The sequence below is a fragment of the Scophthalmus maximus genome, chromosome 6 (assembly GCF_022379125.1).
Source record: "Scophthalmus maximus strain ysfricsl-2021 chromosome 6, ASM2237912v1, whole genome shotgun sequence".
In the NCBI taxonomy this organism is placed as follows: Eukaryota; Metazoa; Chordata; class Actinopteri; order Pleuronectiformes; family Scophthalmidae; genus Scophthalmus; species Scophthalmus maximus.
The window spans coordinates 26,442,885-26,462,592 of record NC_061520.1 but is presented as its reverse complement, the minus strand read 5'-3'; the positions used below and the strand labels follow the sequence as shown (position 1 = coordinate 26,462,592).

The 19,708-nt window shown below is 41.8% G+C and overlaps 1 protein-coding gene across 6 annotated transcripts in view; it reads right to left on the bottom strand.

Moving 5' to 3' along the window:
* Positions 1 to 19,708, bottom strand: part of fbln2 (fibulin 2) — a 67,285-nt gene that overhangs the window by 33,688 nt on the left and 13,889 nt on the right. For all 6 annotated transcript variants that reach the window (XM_035632418.2, XM_035632415.2, XM_047332905.1 and 3 more), the window contains exons 3-5: positions 4,342 to 4,465; positions 2,680 to 2,809; positions 1,541 to 1,727 (exon numbers count right to left, since the gene is read on the bottom strand). In XM_035632418.2, the coding sequence (XP_035488311.1) occupies positions 1,541 to 1,727; positions 2,680 to 2,809; positions 4,342 to 4,465 (441 nt within the window). The remainder of the gene's footprint in view (positions 1 to 1,540; positions 1,728 to 2,679; positions 2,810 to 4,341; positions 4,466 to 19,708) is intronic.

Here is a 19,708-nt window from a genome sequence, read left to right as displayed (position 1 = left end):
AAGAGAATTGGAATTTATTTGCATGAGGCATGTTTATCCTCAACTTCATTTTCTTCAAAAATTCATGGATGCATATGTCACTGGCATTATGTGTGTGATGGATCAGAGACGGAGGAAAACTTTGCTGGCACAAGTAGAGAGACGACAGCCCGAGCTGCCATCTGTTCCTGATTCATCACAGCTTGCATACATCTTTCCCCATTACTCCGAAAAGTAACGTGACTCCTATCCGATCAGCCAAGAGCATCTGTCTCTTGCAAGATCGAACTCAGCCTGTGCTCCACCTCCGACATACACTTCAACGAGGACAAAAACACGGATGGCTCGACCCGGGATTTTCCGTACATCAGTACAGTGCAAAATCTGTCGAAGCCCCAACAACATCAGTCGTGTGTGTAGCAACTAGCTTACCTCAAAGGGGAACCCAGTCAATTTTACACACGAAAAACATTTTATATGTAAACATATACATATTTGAAAAAGTTGTATGAAGCCATAAGTGTCTCCCGGGGGAGCTGTGTGAAATCTGATAAATGTCCTGAGGTAATGTCAGTTGAGTCAGAGTGTTTGAAAAACAATCTGATAGAGGTGGAGTTGAAGAAGGGAGTTTACAACATCTCCTAATCATCATCTCTGCTTGAGTCTAGGGGTTCAAGGTTTTTCATTTTAATAACTACTAGCATAACATGCACAGATTTCCAACTGAGCTGCAGTAGGTTGCGTTGCATTGTGGGTAATGAAGGTGCCCGGTTTAGACAAGGAGGAAGATGGCGTGGACAAATAGATGATATCTTTGGTTCTGCTGCATTTCTCTACATTGAGGTTGATCCATTTTCTGCCCAGCGGATTACTCCTTTAGCAGCAGTAGAATTGTATGACTAGTTCAGAGACATCTGCGTTGTGTCCCAGTTCCAGTCGACACACTAATGCTGAGCAGGTTTTGTGTTTGTAGTGCATTCACGCTGAAAAATTTAGTGTACTCAAAATATTCTATAATCCCTGTATGCAACGGAGCCTTTCACAGCTGCAAAACATTACACAGCTTGTGCCAATTGTGGTAAAACAGCATGAGGAAGATCACTGAATACAAAGTGTTGAATCTCTATTCCTTTTTCTCATTCTCTAAAGAATGTTTTGCTCTCTTTTTGTTTGACATCACCTGGCACCAACACATTATATGTCAGGCTCCATCCTGCAGTGACAACATCACAAGATCAAGGGTTCTGCACTTTTCACGTGTTCTCCACCAACTGCAAAGCCACACGGCATGATGGGAAAAGGCTGGCGTTCCTTGAAGTAAGAGCTCATCGGCTCAGGTGTGCGCGTGACTTCTGTTATGGGACGGACTGGATGAATGCTGTGTGGTTAAGGACTTCTATGAGTACGAAGAGGCTGAATAAACTAAGAGACAGATCACAGCCGGGTTATTTTATTTTAGAAAAGGTTTTTCTATTGAAAATTTGACTGTTTTTGCACATAGAGTAGATCATGTGGAGAGCTCGGTGTCGTGCAAAAATGCTTGGCAGTGGATAACAGATACCTTTTCTTGGCAATGGTGTCGGCCTGGGTTTCTGCTTTCTCCTCAGTGCCATCTGGCTGGGACCTTCCTCCTCCTCGCAGCAGGTGAGGAAGACGTGATCACACGGGTAGCCCAGGTACTGGTGGGCATCGCAGCCCCGTCCTTCGCTGCGCACCCGTAAGCCAAGGGCACAGCAGCTGCAGCACACCTGGCCATCCAGACACAGCAGCGAGAGCCTTATTAGGAGTGTGTGTTGCTGGCGTGCCCTTCACATCCCTAATCACCACCTCTCATCGTGGCCCTCCACTTTTAGCCCTCGCTTGGTAAACAGCTGATGAGGGGGAGCAGGCTAGTTCATCCCTGTGAACGCACTGCAAAGGTTCTCAGCTGCAGCCTCGAGCTGAACCACATGTCATGCAATGAAAGGCAGACTTCCCCCCCTTTTTCCCCCCACTTTCCTTAAAATACAATGACCTGGCACAGTGGTTTGGCTCAGCCAGCTTAACACATGAACATTTGGCTCGGGGGCTAAACCACCAGGTCTCCGCATGGAGAAACAATGAAATGCAATTTGAGCTGACTCCGAGCAAAGGCGTGGCTCCAATTTCCACATGGAAGTATACACAGGTCTGATGGATAAAAAGCGAAATGGGAGATTTTTGGGCAGTTCTTTACTAATAGTTGAACCTGTTTGCCAGTCTACACAAATAAGCTGTCTCCCCTTTCGGAAAGCCTCTGTGTTGGCACAGGTATCTGAATCTGACTCCGGCCAAAACACAGATACATTCAAGGAGACATTTAACTAGCTTAAAAACTAAAATAAACACCACTGCTGATGCTTTACACTTTTTGTCAATTTGAACCGCGCAAACAGTGAGTCACACTCAGCTCGAGTCACACAAGGAGCTCATTATCTTTTCAAGAGCTAAATGTAACAACTGTAATCAGTTCAGTGTTTGTTTTAAAGGGAGGTTGGTGGAGAATGTGCGCGTGTGGGCATCGTCCATCCCTCATGTCATGTGTTTCAGCCATCGTCCTACTCTCTTGCCTGTCACTCTCCACTGCATGCAATCTAATAGAGCATCTCTACAGCAAATGCCCTCACTTTTGAAGAACAGTACTGTGGTACGAGTTCTGGTGCTAGTGAGACGGTGACGTACCTGGTAGGAGTCGTCTGAGCACCGATCCTCCTCGTCCACGTCACAGGTGTCCCCTCCTCTGGCTGAACTCATACCTGATTCACACTGGCTCTCCTTCACTGAGCTGAGGCAGCAGTGCTTCTGTACAACACTGACACACAGGCGCAATCACATTAAAATGCTGAAATATACATATTTATAGAAAACACTGAATGAAAAGCATGTGAGACATGATCATGTACACAAAATGGTACAGTGGAAGAGTTTTTAGTCCTGCAAATAGACTAGATTTGTTGACTCAAACAAGACTAGGTCAACATATATTGTTAGACCGTGTAGGTCCACTCCAATATATCAATATTAAGGACATATTTTTTTAAATTTTATGCACAGCCAAAATTCATCAATTAACTTTCATGACATCATTGCATCATATTTGCATTCTATTTAGTGAGAGCTGGTTGCACTGAAGACAACCAGGCAGGCAGTAGGCGGTATACATCCCTTTGTCTAGTTTACAGGGAGGTGCTCACGTTCTCATGGTTCTTCCGAGAGTGTATAAATGTGTATGAATGTGGCAGAAAAATGCGCGGTTAATAGCAGAATGTGTGAATGTGTGTGAATGGGTGAATGTGACTTTCCTGTAAAGCGCTTAGAGTGGTCTATGTGACTAGAAAAGCGCTATATAAATACAGTCCAGTTTATGTTTATGGAAACATGCAGCTATTCAATGGCATACACAGCATGAACTGTATTCTTTTCTCTCAAGATGATTTTACTAGAGATATGACTGCTCCGCATTTTGCACTTTTGGTACTTCTTTTATTCCTTTGTAAGAATGTGGCACCTTCTTTATGCAAATTAAGACTGGTTGCTGATTGAAGATTTGTACGTAGGAGCTTCACACAGGTGCATTAGAGATTCATAGTTATACAAGACATTTCTACCAGTTGTGAATATATATATTATTTTTTTCACAGTTATACCAATGAATTTGAATGAGAACTGTGAAAAGGGGTATGAAAAATAATGTGAATCAGATGAAAAAGTGTTCACGGATTTGTAAGACTTCGGCTGTGCTAAGAAGGTGATGATGACGATCAAGTGGATCATATTTGTGTGTGCCATAGCAGTCGAGAAAAACTGTAAAAAAGAAGACGGACAGGCAGAGCTAAATCCACAGACCACCACTGATATATATATATATAGTTGTGAAAAACAACTAAAATAAAGTAATTCATACATGCCAGATTCCTAGAGTCCAACAGATAGTTGCAGTTTCAAGTCATTATTCTGGAGATTTCGGCCCTGGTGGATTTGGTGGCACCTCTTGGCAGTGACACTTCATGACAATGAAGCAGAGGCTTTGACATAACTAGGACGTCTCAAAACTAAGCCGTCCATCTCTCAGACTTTACAAAGCTAACTGTTCTTACATGCTCAGTAATGCTCTCCATGACAAGATAACTAATCTTCTAAAATGAGTTGCATGTCCCCTTAAATAATCTCATGATAAACTCTATGTCACTGAGAAAGTAAAGGTGTCTAGCAGTTGTTCTAACAACTTGGATTTGGAGGGTTTTTCTCCACCCACTGACATTTCACCCTACCAATGAAATGTCTTCTTCCTCTAAAGCAGCTTCTAAAAGTGTGTTGTTGATTTTTTTCTGACACGTCACTCACCTGCACATCGAGTGCTTGTCATTGGTCAGCAGAGGCACGTGGTTGCAGTTGTGGTTTTCAGTGAACCATCTCTGGCCAGCAGCACAGCAGCTCTGCAGCAGGTCCTCGGCAGAAACACCTGGACCTGAGGTATGAGACATGCAGGTATGCATACGTCAGCACACACAAGACCGATGGAATAACAACAGTTCTGCAGTAAATCCTCCATGTCTGCTCAGCTACACGGTGTGGAGCAGACAGAGGCCTGAGCAGTGGGCAGTCAGACAGAAACATATGGTAGACTGCACCGGGCTTCAAAGGCGCCCTTAAGATGTCTAAAGATGACTAAAGACCAGAAAACAGTAGCCCCTTTTATGATTGGAAACTTTTTACTCAGGTCTAGGGGGAAGCTACAGTTCCTGCTATAAATAGTTCTCACAATTTGAATGGCAGTCCTCTGCTGGGGAAAAAAAACAGAGTCAGTGTTTATGTAGAGTCAGGTGTCGAGCAGAATGAGCACTTCCAAGGTTCGGACCATGAACAAACTCTCCTGGATGAATCATCAGAAGACACCAGAAGGGCGTCGGTTGGCTCAGTGAGTAGCAGCGGCGCCCCACCGGAGGCTGGAGTTCTCCTGCAGCGGCCATGGGTTTGACTCAGACCCTGGCAATTTGCTGAATGTCCTCCCCACTCTCTCCCCCTTTCCTGTAATTACTGTCCCAAAAAATATCTTTAAAAAAAAAGAAGACACCAGAATTGCTACATCTGCGCTGCATGCAGTCCTAAATATTCAATATGTGCTACATATTTAAAATGTTTAAGTATCGAAAGTTTTAACGTTTAAGCAGAGGTGTATTTCATTGATCATTATAACTTGACATTTATAAGAGAGATGCAGGCTAGCAAAATAACAATACATTGATAATGCCACTGTAAACCTAGATTGTAAGACCCCATGAGCATATGTGTGATGTAGCTATTAATATCAGTGATGTAATATTTTATGTTTTTGTTCTTTTTACATCAACAATTATTGATGCAATCCGTGAGTGAATCGAAGACCATTTCAATTGTGTATGTGCTCTCAGAGTAGTTTCTATGCATTAGCATAAGGCTAAAACATTGATGCCATGCTATGACCTTGACTTCAGCAGAAAACCAAATATTTGCTAACAGTCTACAGCCATGCAAATGTCAGTTTCCCTATGCTAGCATGCTCACAATGGCAATGCTAACATGGTGATGTTTGGCAGATGAGTGTTTAACAAGCTCAAATCTTATTTTATCATGTTTGCTGGCAAGCATTCTCTAATGAACACTAACTAGCACACATTTGCTCATTTGAGTGTATAAGCGCCTTCACACTGACCATCCTGCACTGCACTGTAAGATATTTTGGCAAGCATCAATCAGTCATTTCTAGTGAATGCAATTCACTAGTGTTGCACTGCGCTGCAGTTCCCTTCCAAATATTCATGCTCCGTGACAAAAAAAGCCGCACATTGATCGAGGCTAATGGAACCAGGATCGTTAGGTAGCCTAAAATGACGAGCAATGTCTCCACGGGACGAGCGCTGACAGTGGGTGGTCCGTTTCGGATTTTATCGTTCAATTGCACTATAGACTGTTCACCTAACAGCGATTTACAAAAGTTTAAAAATGTCTATTTTAGGTATTTAATAGGGTCTATTGGTGACGAAGAATTGACCACTTTGATGGTGGGATAAAAAAATATTCAGTAGAGGTGGGGATATGAAGAGAAGGGGGGAAATCCCACTCATCCCCCCCAGCAAATTGCAACCTGTGTATTGTTCAAGAGATTCTGACTTGATGAGGAAAAGTCAAATCACATAAATTCTTCCAGATTATTGCAAATTCCCAGCAAAACAGCTCAGCCATGAATACTGCTTTTATGAAGCATATATACAATGTTGTTTTTTGTTATTTCTCTATAAATTCTACTTGGTCGTTGTGGGCGGTGGTGTAATCGCTAAAATATCGTCTAAACATCTGCTATAATATCGGTTAAACAAAACAGATGGAAAATACATGATTAATGCGACAAAGAAATAGGAAATAGAAAAAAATAAGGGCATATCATATTGTATTGTTTGGTTTTGGAAAAAAATGCTTTATGGTACATGACTTCATTCACTCGCACAAAGCCGATAATGCTGTTTAAGTAAGACTGAATGGTTGGTGAAACTGACATATGATAGTTTTATGAATGTCTCTGTGAATTCAATAAGCTGTCACTATTAAATGGCCATTTCCTTCGTTCAGTGGAACGATTACCAAAATAAATTCCAGCAATGGCTCCTCTTCAAAACCATCTCCATTCTGCCGTCCACTTATGCAGAGGGAAAATGGCAATGTTTCAATGTCATCAATGGGGAGGGTAGAGCATAAAACGTGTTCAAAACAGGAACTCATTAAATTCCCATAAATGAATGAATTCATTTCATATTTTTTAAATCTCACATTTATGCTGATGCTGAAGTCTTTGTTGCCTGCAATTATGCAATTTGAAGCAAACCTTGCCTACGTCAAGAGGGTGCTGATGTGGCAGCAGTCATAGTAATCACTGACATTCTTCGCTTCTCTGCAGCTCCCATAGAGACTGAAATGGCCCCCCCACTGCTGGGTGTGTAACAGCGAACCTGGCTGCTTTACATGGAGCTCAGTCGGTGGATGAGCACAGTGCCAGGCAAACTGCTTCTGCTGTGCACTATAGAGCTCATCAGCTTCCCCATCGCCTCCACGTCAGACCCAAAGCTGTCTCACCCTGCTGCTTCTATCCACATATCACTGTAGCTTCAGCATACACACTCATACCCACAGGCACACACAAGCCAAACTTCACTCTGCCCTTTGAAGAAAACTGATGAAGAGCTTTTGTTTTTCCAGCTCAATAAACCTTCGCTGGCTTATATACAGTACTGAACATTTGCATATTCTTCATAATCACACTGCTGTGAAATGAAGCTTTGTTTTTGAAGACATTGACCTAATATATGCCAACAAAAGACTGTCAATGCGAAAACATTTAAATATCGTTCAATGTGTTCTCATCCAGGGGTAACAACACTTCACAAACACGAAGCTTATTGCTTGTTATTAAAAATCAGCTACCATAGAAATTGCTCCGCTTGGTGTAAATACTGCACTGTGATCAGATTTGGTGGTTTAGTAGTTATTTCTTTGATGTTATATCCATTGTATTCACCTCGACGTGTAGCACGTCTGAACTATGCTAATCCCATACTGCACAGTGTACATTCAGATTAAATTATACATTGAGCCAGGAATGCCTGAAATAGCTCGACTGTGAGCTTCACTTTGAAACGCAACTTTTTGTTCACTTTGTTACTTTCAGTCTTCGCTGTGATTCTTTTAGAGCTTAGAAAACATTTCCTTTGAAGAAGAGGTTGTCTGCAACTAACAGAGCATTTCGAAGGGCGGCCTTCAGAAAATAGTGTCAAATTGAGAGAAGACGATGACTGAAAGTGAAGCATATTTCTCCAAAACACAAGTGTTTCACTCTGCAAAACATTATTACAAAAGTGTCCTTTGCTGAGAATGTGCTTCATACATTTAAGTCTCAAAACACAAGTCTGCGTCTCAATGCAATCTGTGAGATGGACTGTTTAAGCCCAACAAGGAATAAGGTCAGGTTTAAGGTATGTTATCTTTCAATATTGCAGGAGCTCTGATACAACAGCGGGAGATGACTGCTCACACAACATCTGTACTGGTTTGCTTTACAAAAGTATTCTGTAGGATGGTGAAGCAAAAGCATCGCCCCTGTCTGATTTTGTGCAGAGAAAAAAAATAAACTGTTGGGCTTTATTTGAGCCCAGTCACAACTGCACAGGTTCTTTTTCACACTGACCGTAAAGAAGAGAACGTTGCAGGTGGTGTATTTTCTCACTGTTACTTGCAGTATGCTCCAGGGTTGCTTGCCAAAGCCCGTAAAAATGAGGTTCAGCCGGAGTCTCAGATGGAGCCTAACACTGAGGAGTAACCTGCTAATTATTAAAGTACATTTATACACTTGTTTAAGGGGTCAACAGGGTTTCCGGGATGGCAGCACTGTCTTTCTTCCAAATTGGGCTGTTGTGTAGCAGACTGACCAAAACAAGAGACAGACTCCCACCTGAAGAGCTCCCATGGGGATTGTCTGGACTGACTAGCCTGGCCTCCCTCCGCTTGACCATCATTACTCTGTCTGGCCCAACACAGACCTGTCGCACACCCCACTGAGACACATGGCCAAAACATCTGCGCCACTTGGTAGTGCACGGCACCAGCCAGGCACCAACTGCATGAAAACATGATTAATGTTTGCGGCTTGTAATCTCTTTGTAGAAACGGGTGCTCTTCGTACAAATGAGGTGACGATAATCTGATTTGCTGATGTATCACGTTGATACAAGGCTGTCTAGAAATAATAGCCAATTAGTGTGGACTGCTATGTACGCATTTTCATTTAAGTGTTTCCGTTTTTAGGCACTTAGTGGCAGGCAAACAAGCTGGAAACACACAAACTGACTATTATCACCATATAAAGTTCATATGTTGGTTGAACACCTTAGCAATCACTTGCCTATTTCCACACCCACTTCCAAGTCCCCATACTCCCACCTTTGAGCTTTTTAGCAGCAAAATGCTCCACTATGTTCACCAGCTGACCACTGACTTTATCTGTCTGCCATTTGGTGTCAGTAAGAGCTTTGAGACTGAACCAAATCAGGAGCTGCAGGCTGCGAAATCAAAACAATGAGCTGAAAGTCACTTAAACTCTTCATTGAACTAAGGGGAAAGTTGCAAAACTATTTGCCTTTTACATTACACATAATTTCCTCCCCTTTTAATATATAAATATTGAGGCCAGAAGCTTAAACAATCCTACTTCAAAAACCTCATGAAAATCAGTTTCACTGTACAGTTTTAGTGTCCCAAGCTTAAAAGGTAAAAAAAACCAAACATGTGTATTTCCACCTTGTTAATCATAACAATTCTGGAGGAAACTTTTAATACTGCACAAAAATGTGCACTGGCAGGTTTGGTCAATTAGTCCACATCATTTCATTGACCATTAATAAGCTATACAGTAAAAAAATGAATGGATTGGAATAACCATTGAGAAATAGAGCTTACAAATTGAAGTTGCATTGCGAGGATATCAGCCGGACAAAGACAAAACAACAGAATAACTCACCAGGTTCCTGTTGAACAGTCACTGATGAAAAACATGATGGATTATGCCTTTCCTGCTCCCGAATGTTTTTTTGTTTCGCTGTTTATTTGTGCAGTTGGTAGGAATGGACTGATTAGGCACTCGAGGCATTCAGGGAATAATATGAGCAGGCCCGGGCGGGTAATGGTTTAGAACAATGCGAGGATGCTAACTTTCTCAACTCCCACTGCTCTGAAACAGTCACAAGCTTTTCTCACCCTGAAACACAGAGTGATGCTCATTCATCAATGTGCCTCCTAAAAAAAAATAAACCAGGCAGAGTGGAACTGACTTACTCCCTCTCCAGCAGATTGGCAGGACCATTGTTCCATATTCAGAGGCCTCATAACTGATGGAAATACAGAGTTCAAGTAGATGAGGAACTATTTCAATGTACTGTGACTTTGATCTGCTCTCTCCAGTATGACCACAAGAGATTGAGTTCTGGAGATGTAACAAATATATTCGATTCATGTGAGATATGGGCAAAATATAAAAAAGCCATTCCATCATTGCATCAACCCCAGCTTGTACATCAGTTCTGTCCTCTGTGTCTTTGTAATAGTTGTATGTGGTGTTATGTTGACCACTGTTTTGTCGTGGTTTACCAAAGTATGGGGCACCAGCATTACTGGCTCAAGTCCGAATGTTTTTAACATGTGTTTGAAATGGAATGGTTTGATTGTTGACGGAACAGAAAACAAAGCCCCCTCCCCTCCCTTGTGTAATCGTTTTTCTCAGCCCATTAAAGATGTTGGGAGCACCCGCAGGGATGCCAGACTGGATTATTTTCTGCCCAATTGGGATAATGTTTTTTAAAAAAATCACCAAATTCCAGAGAGAATCAACTGACAAATATTTATTCACCCTGCCTGTCTCATGTCTCCTCGTTTTTTGAATGTAATTTTTTGCACTTCTGTGTCCAGCCTAGTGACCATAGCTTTCCTTCTTTTTGGAGCATATGTAGATATACATAGACAGGCTGTTTTCTGGAATTACATGATTACATGTAAATTATAGTGAAAGAAAAGCGAGGAATGTGACTCGTTTATTACCTGTAGTATGTATTTGTAGCCATAAAGCATTATGTGGCCCATGGACCCTCAGTTATTATCCTATTTTGCCCTGCTCTACTTTTCAGTTCAATCTGAAAATTAAGTCAGTAAAGTCAGCTACAATGTCAACTTCTAAAACAGGGGTATGAACCTTTTTCCTATCAAGGGCCAATTTGATTTTCATAACAATCTCTGAAGGCCTTACTATAGCCATCAGCTCACTCAACACAAAACTTGTTTATGTAACATCGTCTCTATCAGAAAGTGTATCCCTGCTTGTTTGACACCAAACTCCACTGAGGATTATTAATGTTATAATGAAAAACTTTAAAGACTTTGAGAAATGACTCTTTCTGACTTTGCCAGATGCCCAAGCCCATGCATGCCAAGACAATATTCAATATCCAGTGGGAAGGGAAAATGAAACAGCGTAACCAGTGTGTTATATTAGCCTGGCCAGCTAACAACTCATAATGGCTAAAACACAGCAAAAATATAGTGCCAGTCTTTTTTATCTGCGCTGCGACAGGTTCGGGTCTCTGTGTCAGGACAGAGTCTTAAAGCTGCACTACTCCATATTTTCGGTAATCGTTTATATTAACTTAAACATATTCACCATTAACTAGCTTAATATTGAGAGCATACTAGGGAATAAGTCATTATAGAGCACTTATTTAAGCTACAGTGTGTAATATTTAGAAGAACATATATTTACATAAATTGAAAATATTGTCCATAACTGTGTTCATGTATGTATAATCACCTACAACAAAGAACCAACGTTTTTCGTAAACTTTGAATGAGTTAAATATAGTTACATTAGGGTAGACCAGAATTTTCTGTGCTGCCAGCAACCGAAAATGGAATCTGCGATGCGCCTGTTGGTTGCTCAGTTTGCAACTTTACCACCAGATGCCACCGGAAAATTAAAAAAATTACACACTGGGCATTCATGCATTCTGCATGACCATATTCTACAACAACTAGACTATTAACTAAGAGTTGATGGTAAGTACGGAAGTAAATGTTGTACATGAATTACAATCCTAATATGCTTTGCTCTGTTTGGGCGTAATTAGGTACTAGTACTACTACAAAAAAACCCAATAATAATCATAATAATACTTCATAAATAGCTTCACGAATAGCTTGTTACTTATTGACCCGCACAGGGTCCTAATTCTAAAGATCCATGAAAGTAAACCACTGCTGTGATTAACAGAAGCTAATCTTAGGATATGGGTTACATTTTAAAGAGGAAGGAAGTCTCCTGAGTCCTAATAGTCCTAATAAACAGAATACAATACTAAAAAAGAGCTAATACACTAATATGCATGCCAATAAGCAACTACTTAATAGTGAATAAGCGTACCTTAATATAAAGTTCTCAGGTGAAAAGAGTTTTTTAACACCTTTAGCTAGCTTGTGCAGAATACTAACCATTAACAATAAACTGCACAAATCAAGCTCATGTTTATCTTCATACCAAAGGCTGTTAGAAGAAGAGAAAAAAACCTACTACAGCTGTGTCTGTATGTTCACACAAAGGCAGTATTTCACTCATTAAGTTTTCATTTGCAGTTTCCTGTCAGTAAAAAAACACTTCCAGCCAGAGATCAGGCCCGTCAAAGCTATTTTATTTTGTACAGACAGGCCCCTTTTTAATTTTGTCTGGAAAGACAGGTGTATTTTTACATTAAATATCACTCTTACGGCTGCTGTAAAAATAACTTCAGTTTAAAAATAATAGCAGTGGTCTCAGGTGGATTTGCTGTATCTCTATAACGTCATCATGGCAACAGCCTTGTTTTTAGATCAGCCAGAGGACTGTTGAATTTTACAGATACAAGGTTTCAGCGTGTCCATCAATATGTGAGCATCATCTCCATTTCTTCTCTGCCCTCCTTGTCCTTCTTCCCCCCAGGGGCTCATCTGTAAAGCAGATGGGAATATTATGGACTGTAGACTTGGAAGGACTGTCTGTACACTGAGGGTTTATAAAATAGATAAACAAAAGGCCTGTACAGTAAAGCATCATCTCTGTCCCTGCCATCCTCAGGGCCACATTCAGAACTACAATAATTTAAACTCACTCTTCTTTTTGACACAACAGAGCAGCTTTCTTGTTCACAAGTATACCTTATTGTCTAGCAAAGCAAGTCTCCTGTGATGACCAGCATGCACATTTTGCCTCCCAACAACAGTCAGCCCTTTTCATGTTTGGCGATCTATCAGCTCCAGACACCTGTCAACAGCAGCCTGTCCACAGTGGCACCCCTGGGCCCAGCCCCTGCTGCTTCATGACTGTTCTCCTCCCAAATGTGAAACAGCAGAGCAGCATAAACACAAAATCTCATCAAAGTTCCAAATTTGGACTCGGAAGAAAGTTTTACCGTTTAAAAGGCACGCATGGTTAATGCGTTCGACATCTGATTCAGCTTCAAAAGAATAAACGTCACGAAAGGACTGCATGCTAATGCAGTTTATGAACATCATTGCATGGTTCCACTTTAAACGTACTCACATAAAAAAAGAGGGCAATGAGAGTAATGAGCAATTTCCTTTATATTCTTGGACAACCTCTCTGTGCCATACCTCATTATATTTAATGCTTCCAGCACCAGGCAAGATAATTCTATCTTGCCTGGTGCTGCAACAGCAGCAGCAGCAGCAGCAACAACAGTCATGGATGACATCTAAGCTGTGGACCAAACACGGCCTTGGAAGCAGATGTTAAAAGAGCTGCACTCCTGGCAACAAAATCCAAGATTCACCTTTCAAATCGACATCTCACAAGTGCCAGTCACAGCAGCCCCACGGAGGAGACTTCTGAAAAAGTTGAAAAAGTGAAATAAACCTGTTTTGAAAGCTTTTTCCAACAGAGAAAAATAAGCTTTTCAGCAGTTGTTGGACATATCAGTGTTCTCATACTGTCCATTCCTGCAGCTCCTCTTTTCACCCTCTGTTTAAAATGCATAGCCCCGCCTCACGGTAAACCCTAGTCTGCTCCGATTGGCCAGCTGGCCCAGTCTGTTTTTATTGGTCAACTGATTTCAAAAAATGTAAAGGAAATGTCTCGCCCCTTCAACAGAAAAGTGGAGATTCTCAGATTGCAAGTGGGCATCACAGTGGTGTGAGAAATCTGAACCAGTGGTTGAAGATAGGATGAGGTAAGAAAGATTTGTATGGGGAGGACTTCACGGCTCTGGCCCTATCATGGATTCTTCATGTTCCCTACCTTGTGTGTCTCAGCCTTACGCTGGCCATACACTGTGCTATTTTAGAAATGCTGCAGTTGAACTCCAACTCACACTGTCCGAGTTAATCGTCCACGATGTGAAGCCAAATATCACGATTTATGTGCCCACACTGTACGGTCCGATCGTCAGCCACCACTTGAATGCTCACACTGTGCGTGTGAAATGCCAGTCGGCTCCTGCGTAAAGTTCCTCTGAGGCAGAGAAGTTTGTGTTTACCGTAGAAGAAGAACACTGGCAAGACAGAAAAGAGGCAAAAAAGAGGTGCACCTGCGTATAAGGACCCATGCACGCACTATATGTCCAATAAACATTATAATTTATCATATTACAAACGACAGCAGCAAAGGGACCCTCCACCCGTAGTGATAAGGTCATACACACTTACTATTTATCATATTTAATATACTATTTATTTCATATAAAAATATATACATTTCTGACATGTCAGAAATTTATCGGAGTGTCCTCTGCTCGTTCCCCCCTGTACACTGCACGGCAAACGACGCATGACGACGTGCTCAGTGATCTGTGCCTACCTTGTCTCCAGTGGCTGCTCTAGCTTGTATGGTGCCCTGGGCCAACACCTCCTGAATATATTAATTAGAACATTTTGCTAACAAAACACACAAATAAAACAAAATGCACAAATCCTATATCAAATAAATACACAAAATCCTGACCTTTCTTGCCTTCCTTGATTCAAAGTCATCAAATAAAATCTGCCCAGCAACTGCATGGTTAATACTGATCCCAGAAAGACCAGTCAGACGTTCCTCTGACATGGTGGACCTCAGGTATGATTCAGCTTTGAAAGGCTCCTCTGTGCTTCAGCTTCAGTGACTGGAAGGGTACGGCATATTCTGAGAGCATTTCACAAATTTGGGTACATTTCTGAGAGCTCCCTCTTATCTATGAATGTCAGCAGCTTAAGCAGGGAACTGCATTAATACTGTCCAAAGGTAGAGGTGCCCCCCCCATCTTCAAATTATTTTTTTCCTCTTTGAAGTTTGGATCTTCATCTCTGTAAGCCTATTTTTCTTATTAAAATTCCCCTATCTTCGCTTCCTGCCTTGCATCTGCATTTGAGTCCTGCTCTGCAAAACCTAAAAAATCAGTATAATCAAATCTATCAACTTGATAGGGATCTCTTTTTATTTAAATTTTATTTCCTTTGAGCATGGTTGAAAGGGTGGGTCCACCCAAATTCTGGCAATACATTTTCTCACATAACTCCTGTGGTTCAAATATAGCCATGCAGATGCCGTTTGACCTCATGCTGAAAACGGATTAGTTCCAAAGAAAACTGTTCACATCGTCTCTGTTTTATCCAGAGTAACAAAAACATGGTTTCTGGAGATTTTGTTGTGGTTTTTAAATTCAAACAAAATTCGACTTATGTCCATTGCACTGTGGTGGAGGCAGACATATCAGTGCCAGATATTTCAAACCGTGGGCGCAAGAAACCAAAGCTATGTGCATGGCCATGAACCAATGGATGTAAGTGAGAAAGTATTTATTGATTTAATTTATTTTCTTGAACTGACCCCATATTGATGTATGATATATCTTTGTAAAAGGGACAAGATGTCTCATTTTGTCTTCGCTTTAGTTCATACCTCTTTTGGCAGCAAAACACCACACACTTGGTCTTAAGACTCAAATTCCAACCCTTTTCGTATGATCCCCTCATAAAAGTGTTACTACAAGAGGCCTTGTTGGCTAGATTAGATGCAAAAATAACAGTCTTTGGTTTCCCTAATTACTTCCACTCCTCCCGAAGAAGGAACCACATTTTTTTGTACTCTGCGGCAAGTGTTTGTTGACTTTGTCTCATGCTTACTGTAAGTCTTACAAACACAGAAACAAATGTAGTTTTTGCACAATTAGCTGCTTGATGCTACGCTTTACTGCTGGCAGGCGCCACTGAAAGCAGCGTGACTGGGGCCATAAGAAAAAGAAGCAGCCCGTGCTCGTGACCCAGCTATCTCTGCACATTCTGGGATAAGACGACCGACCTCAGAGTCAGATGAGGGACCCGCTCTTCATCATCATCCGCTTTTATTTAGAGGATTTGCTCCATGCCAACGAGCCCCGTGAGCAAAGTGGCTCTGACATCAGCTGAGAACAAAGCCAGAGATAGCACACTGAGAGGCGAACGCTTTCACAGATCCACTTAAGATATGTAAAAGAAAGCTATCAAGCAGAGTTACATGCAAGAAATGTAACAGAAGATGAAAACCAATCGTCCATAATTAGATGATATCTATGCCAGCTGCTTTTAATGCAGACATCATAAGAAACACTCTCCATTGTTGGGAGGACCAATACTGCCCAGACAGTTGGTGAGATTGATTCTATTCCGAGCTAAGGAAAAACAACGGAGGCGATAGAAATAAAAGAAGTACAAATTCTTTTATGTGCCAAATTATGCTCCGACAGAAAAATATGATGACAAATGGGATCAGTCCAAGTTAGGATCAGTGTTTTTTTTTAGCATTTTTCAGGTATTTTAGCCAGATGTCTAAATAGAAGATTGCACACAACATGTGCAATCTTCAGGGGTTAGTATTTCCAGGTGGTCATCTGTGCAGTCAGTGAGCTTAGCTCCTATTTCAGAGAATGCAGTATTGTTTTGGTGATTAGGGTCATACAGGAGGTCAGGCTGACACCAGGATGGGAGTGTGCAGAGAAGTGGACCTTCATAACAGCTGTATTATCCAGGGACAGCAGGTATGCAAGAGGTGTTGAGGTTTGAGGGGGTCATACCAACTCCCCTCCAGGTGCAAGGCAATAATGAAACCCTCCCATCCATCACATATAACACTGCTTTCACACCCGCACTTCAAATAAGAGAGAAAAAAAACCTCAAGGCACTTGAAGATCTCATGCTTATCAGGGGACTGGAAAAGGTGCAGGCCCAGGACACCTGAGGGTCATCCATCTCAGAGCTGATAATCACAAAGAGCTTCGTCTGACATCGCAAATAACTGGGAGTGTATCTGTTTGCCTCCGAGTTACTGACACCCTGCCTCGGTCAAGTCTATACTGTTGGCAGAAGTGTAACACATCCTGAGGGTTTGGGCCTAATGTTGAGTCTAGTTGACTACATTCAAAAGGTTTTCCTCTTAACCTTTTGAATTTAAAAGCTTGGTCTGGCAAAAGTCAATCTTGCAAGGTGGATCCTGCAATCGCTTATATGGTATCCTCTGAAGGACAGAACAGTATGCTGAAACCAAGAAGTGGCAACTAGGAAAATAAAGTAAAAACGGCTGTAACTTTTGTTCCAGAAGGAAGAAAACCCTTCAAAATCACACTGGTATTTGAAGAAATGCAAAATAACCCAAAAAATCTAAACCTACAACCTTGGTGCAAAGTATTTCCTACGCCTCCCTTTGTCTAGACTGAGATGATGAATTAAAAACAGGGTCGCACAGGGAGCTGTGAGAATGGACAGGAAGTCCCATAAATTTAGAAATAAAAGGTCAGAAACGATACATGGGGGGGCAGTGTGGGTAGAGGATAAAACCATTAAAAAAGATGCAATACATGCAAACATTTAAATAGGAGCTTTAGTTTGCTGACAAATGAATTAAAGGTTATTTACAATTAAAAGTGGTGTAGAAGTGATTTATCTTATTTTGGCCAAAACAAAATGCTCATCTGTTCTGCCACTCTTTACCTACAGTAACTAACTGGAAAACCATTAGACTCCTTCCACTCTGGTTTCTTACTTGCCATACCAACACTACACAACACCACATCCAGTGGCTAACCTGACAAACGTGGCTTGGCAAGTAGACAAAAACTGTTTCACCTCCATATTTTGTCCAAATACCAAAATGTAGTAAGTCGGGTCAGAAGCAGAATGTTCTCTGCTGGTTTGGGACAAATACACGACCTGTACCAGACAGTTAACCTCAGGAGCATGTTCACCTTTTTTAGGAAGACCACCTTTTTGTTAGGCCTGCTGCTCCTAGATAGTTTCTCTGTCTCTCCTCTCCCCCTCCCCTCTGTTTGTCCTCATTGCAGGAGTGGAGTCTGGTGTGCGGGAGTCAGGGTTCCAGCTCCATCTCATCTACCACAGTCAACCTCTGCTTCATATACCCGGTCATTCCTCCACTCTGCATCAGATCATAGTCAAGACGACCACACTACTATTGGAACCTGACTCCTGCCACCGCTTCATTCCTGCCATCCACCGGACCAGACAACCACCACTGGACCTCACCACCAGCCGACCACTGTATTACTCTGACGGAACCACTCCTGCTCGGAACCCACCGGACCTGTTCGCCTCCCTGGAATCCTGGACTTGCTTTTCCTCTTTCCGGAAACCTGGATTTGTACTTAAGTACTTTGAATAAACTTGTTAATTCACACTCTGGCTCTGCGTTGTGTCTGCATTTGGGTTCTGCTCTTGATACATGTATATATTTAATCCAAATATAAACATCATCAGGATGCACCAGCCTCATACATTTGTATGAGATAATGGTCAAATTACAGAACCATGATGACAAGTCACAGACATTGATGACAAGTCAGGAGATAGGTACTTGCATGATCCTGTTGAAATCTATTATATTGATGTAATGGATGTTGACTCATGATGATGTCATTACATGTCGTTATGTTTGGTGCAAAATGTTGTAACTCCTACTTACTTTACTGTTTAAATTATTAGCCAATTCCATTCATCATTACTGCTGCTTGTCTCGGTGTGAGTAAACAAGTGTATGCACGGTATGCACCTGCCTATGTGGGCACATGTCACTATCTTGATAACACCTTTTAAATGACACTGAAATATTGCATTGATGGCCACTAGATAGGTATCAAACTAACATAGACACTTTCATCCTGCTTCTGTGTGGCCTTACGTTGCGTATAAAATAAGGCCCAAAGACTTGGAAGGATTTGTAAAAATCTGCAAATATTTCCTTAAGGTCCGCTAGCTGTCGGTTCTATGTGTGCGCCGAAAACAAATCTGGATCTGATTTCGGCTCAGCCCTGGCTCTGTTAACCGAAAACAAAAAATGGTGCGGACCGCACCATACGACAATGCGAGGGCAGTTCGTAAACATCACTCGTCGACGCCTTAAGACACGTGCTAGCGGTTGGCGCTGCAACTCCGCAGTTTTGGCATAGTGGTTAGTGCGTCACTCTCCCATACCCGAGGTCGCCATTTCGCGGCCCGGCCAGAGCAGTAATTCACAACAACAAAGAGAGACAAGCTCTCTCCAAAATCGCTCACTGCCCCTTTAAAGCACAGGGCTGGATGACTTTGGAAAGAGAAAAAATGCCTTTTGAATACTTTGTTGCCTAAAGTGCTTGTGTAAATGACCAAATTGAATTAAAATCTTTGTACCTAGTGTCTGTAAATGGTGCACTGTTCTTTGTCTTTTCAGCCATGCTAGCTTTCACTACTCGAGCTAACTCCCTCGATTACTTTGCAGGACTCTGAAATATAAAACTCATCTCTTTCTGTGGATCATAATTCCAAGAAGACCTAACTCACCCCATATGTTAAGACACGAAAACATAAAAGTTTTCCTGTGCTAAATATTTGTTGAATCACCTCTGTTTTGCATGAACTAGTGATTGAAAATAGAAGAAAACAGTCACAGACAACTGCTTAATTGCCTGTGGCGGCTGTGGCTCAGGACGTAGAGCCGTTCAATCCCACCTCTCGCCAGTACACATTCCGTTGTGTCCTTGGGCAAGACACTTAACCCTAACTTGCCTCTGACGGCTCTTCCGACAGTGCATGAATGAGTATGAATGTGACAGGAAAATGCGTGGTAAATAGCAGCGCTGTATGAATGTGTGTGAAT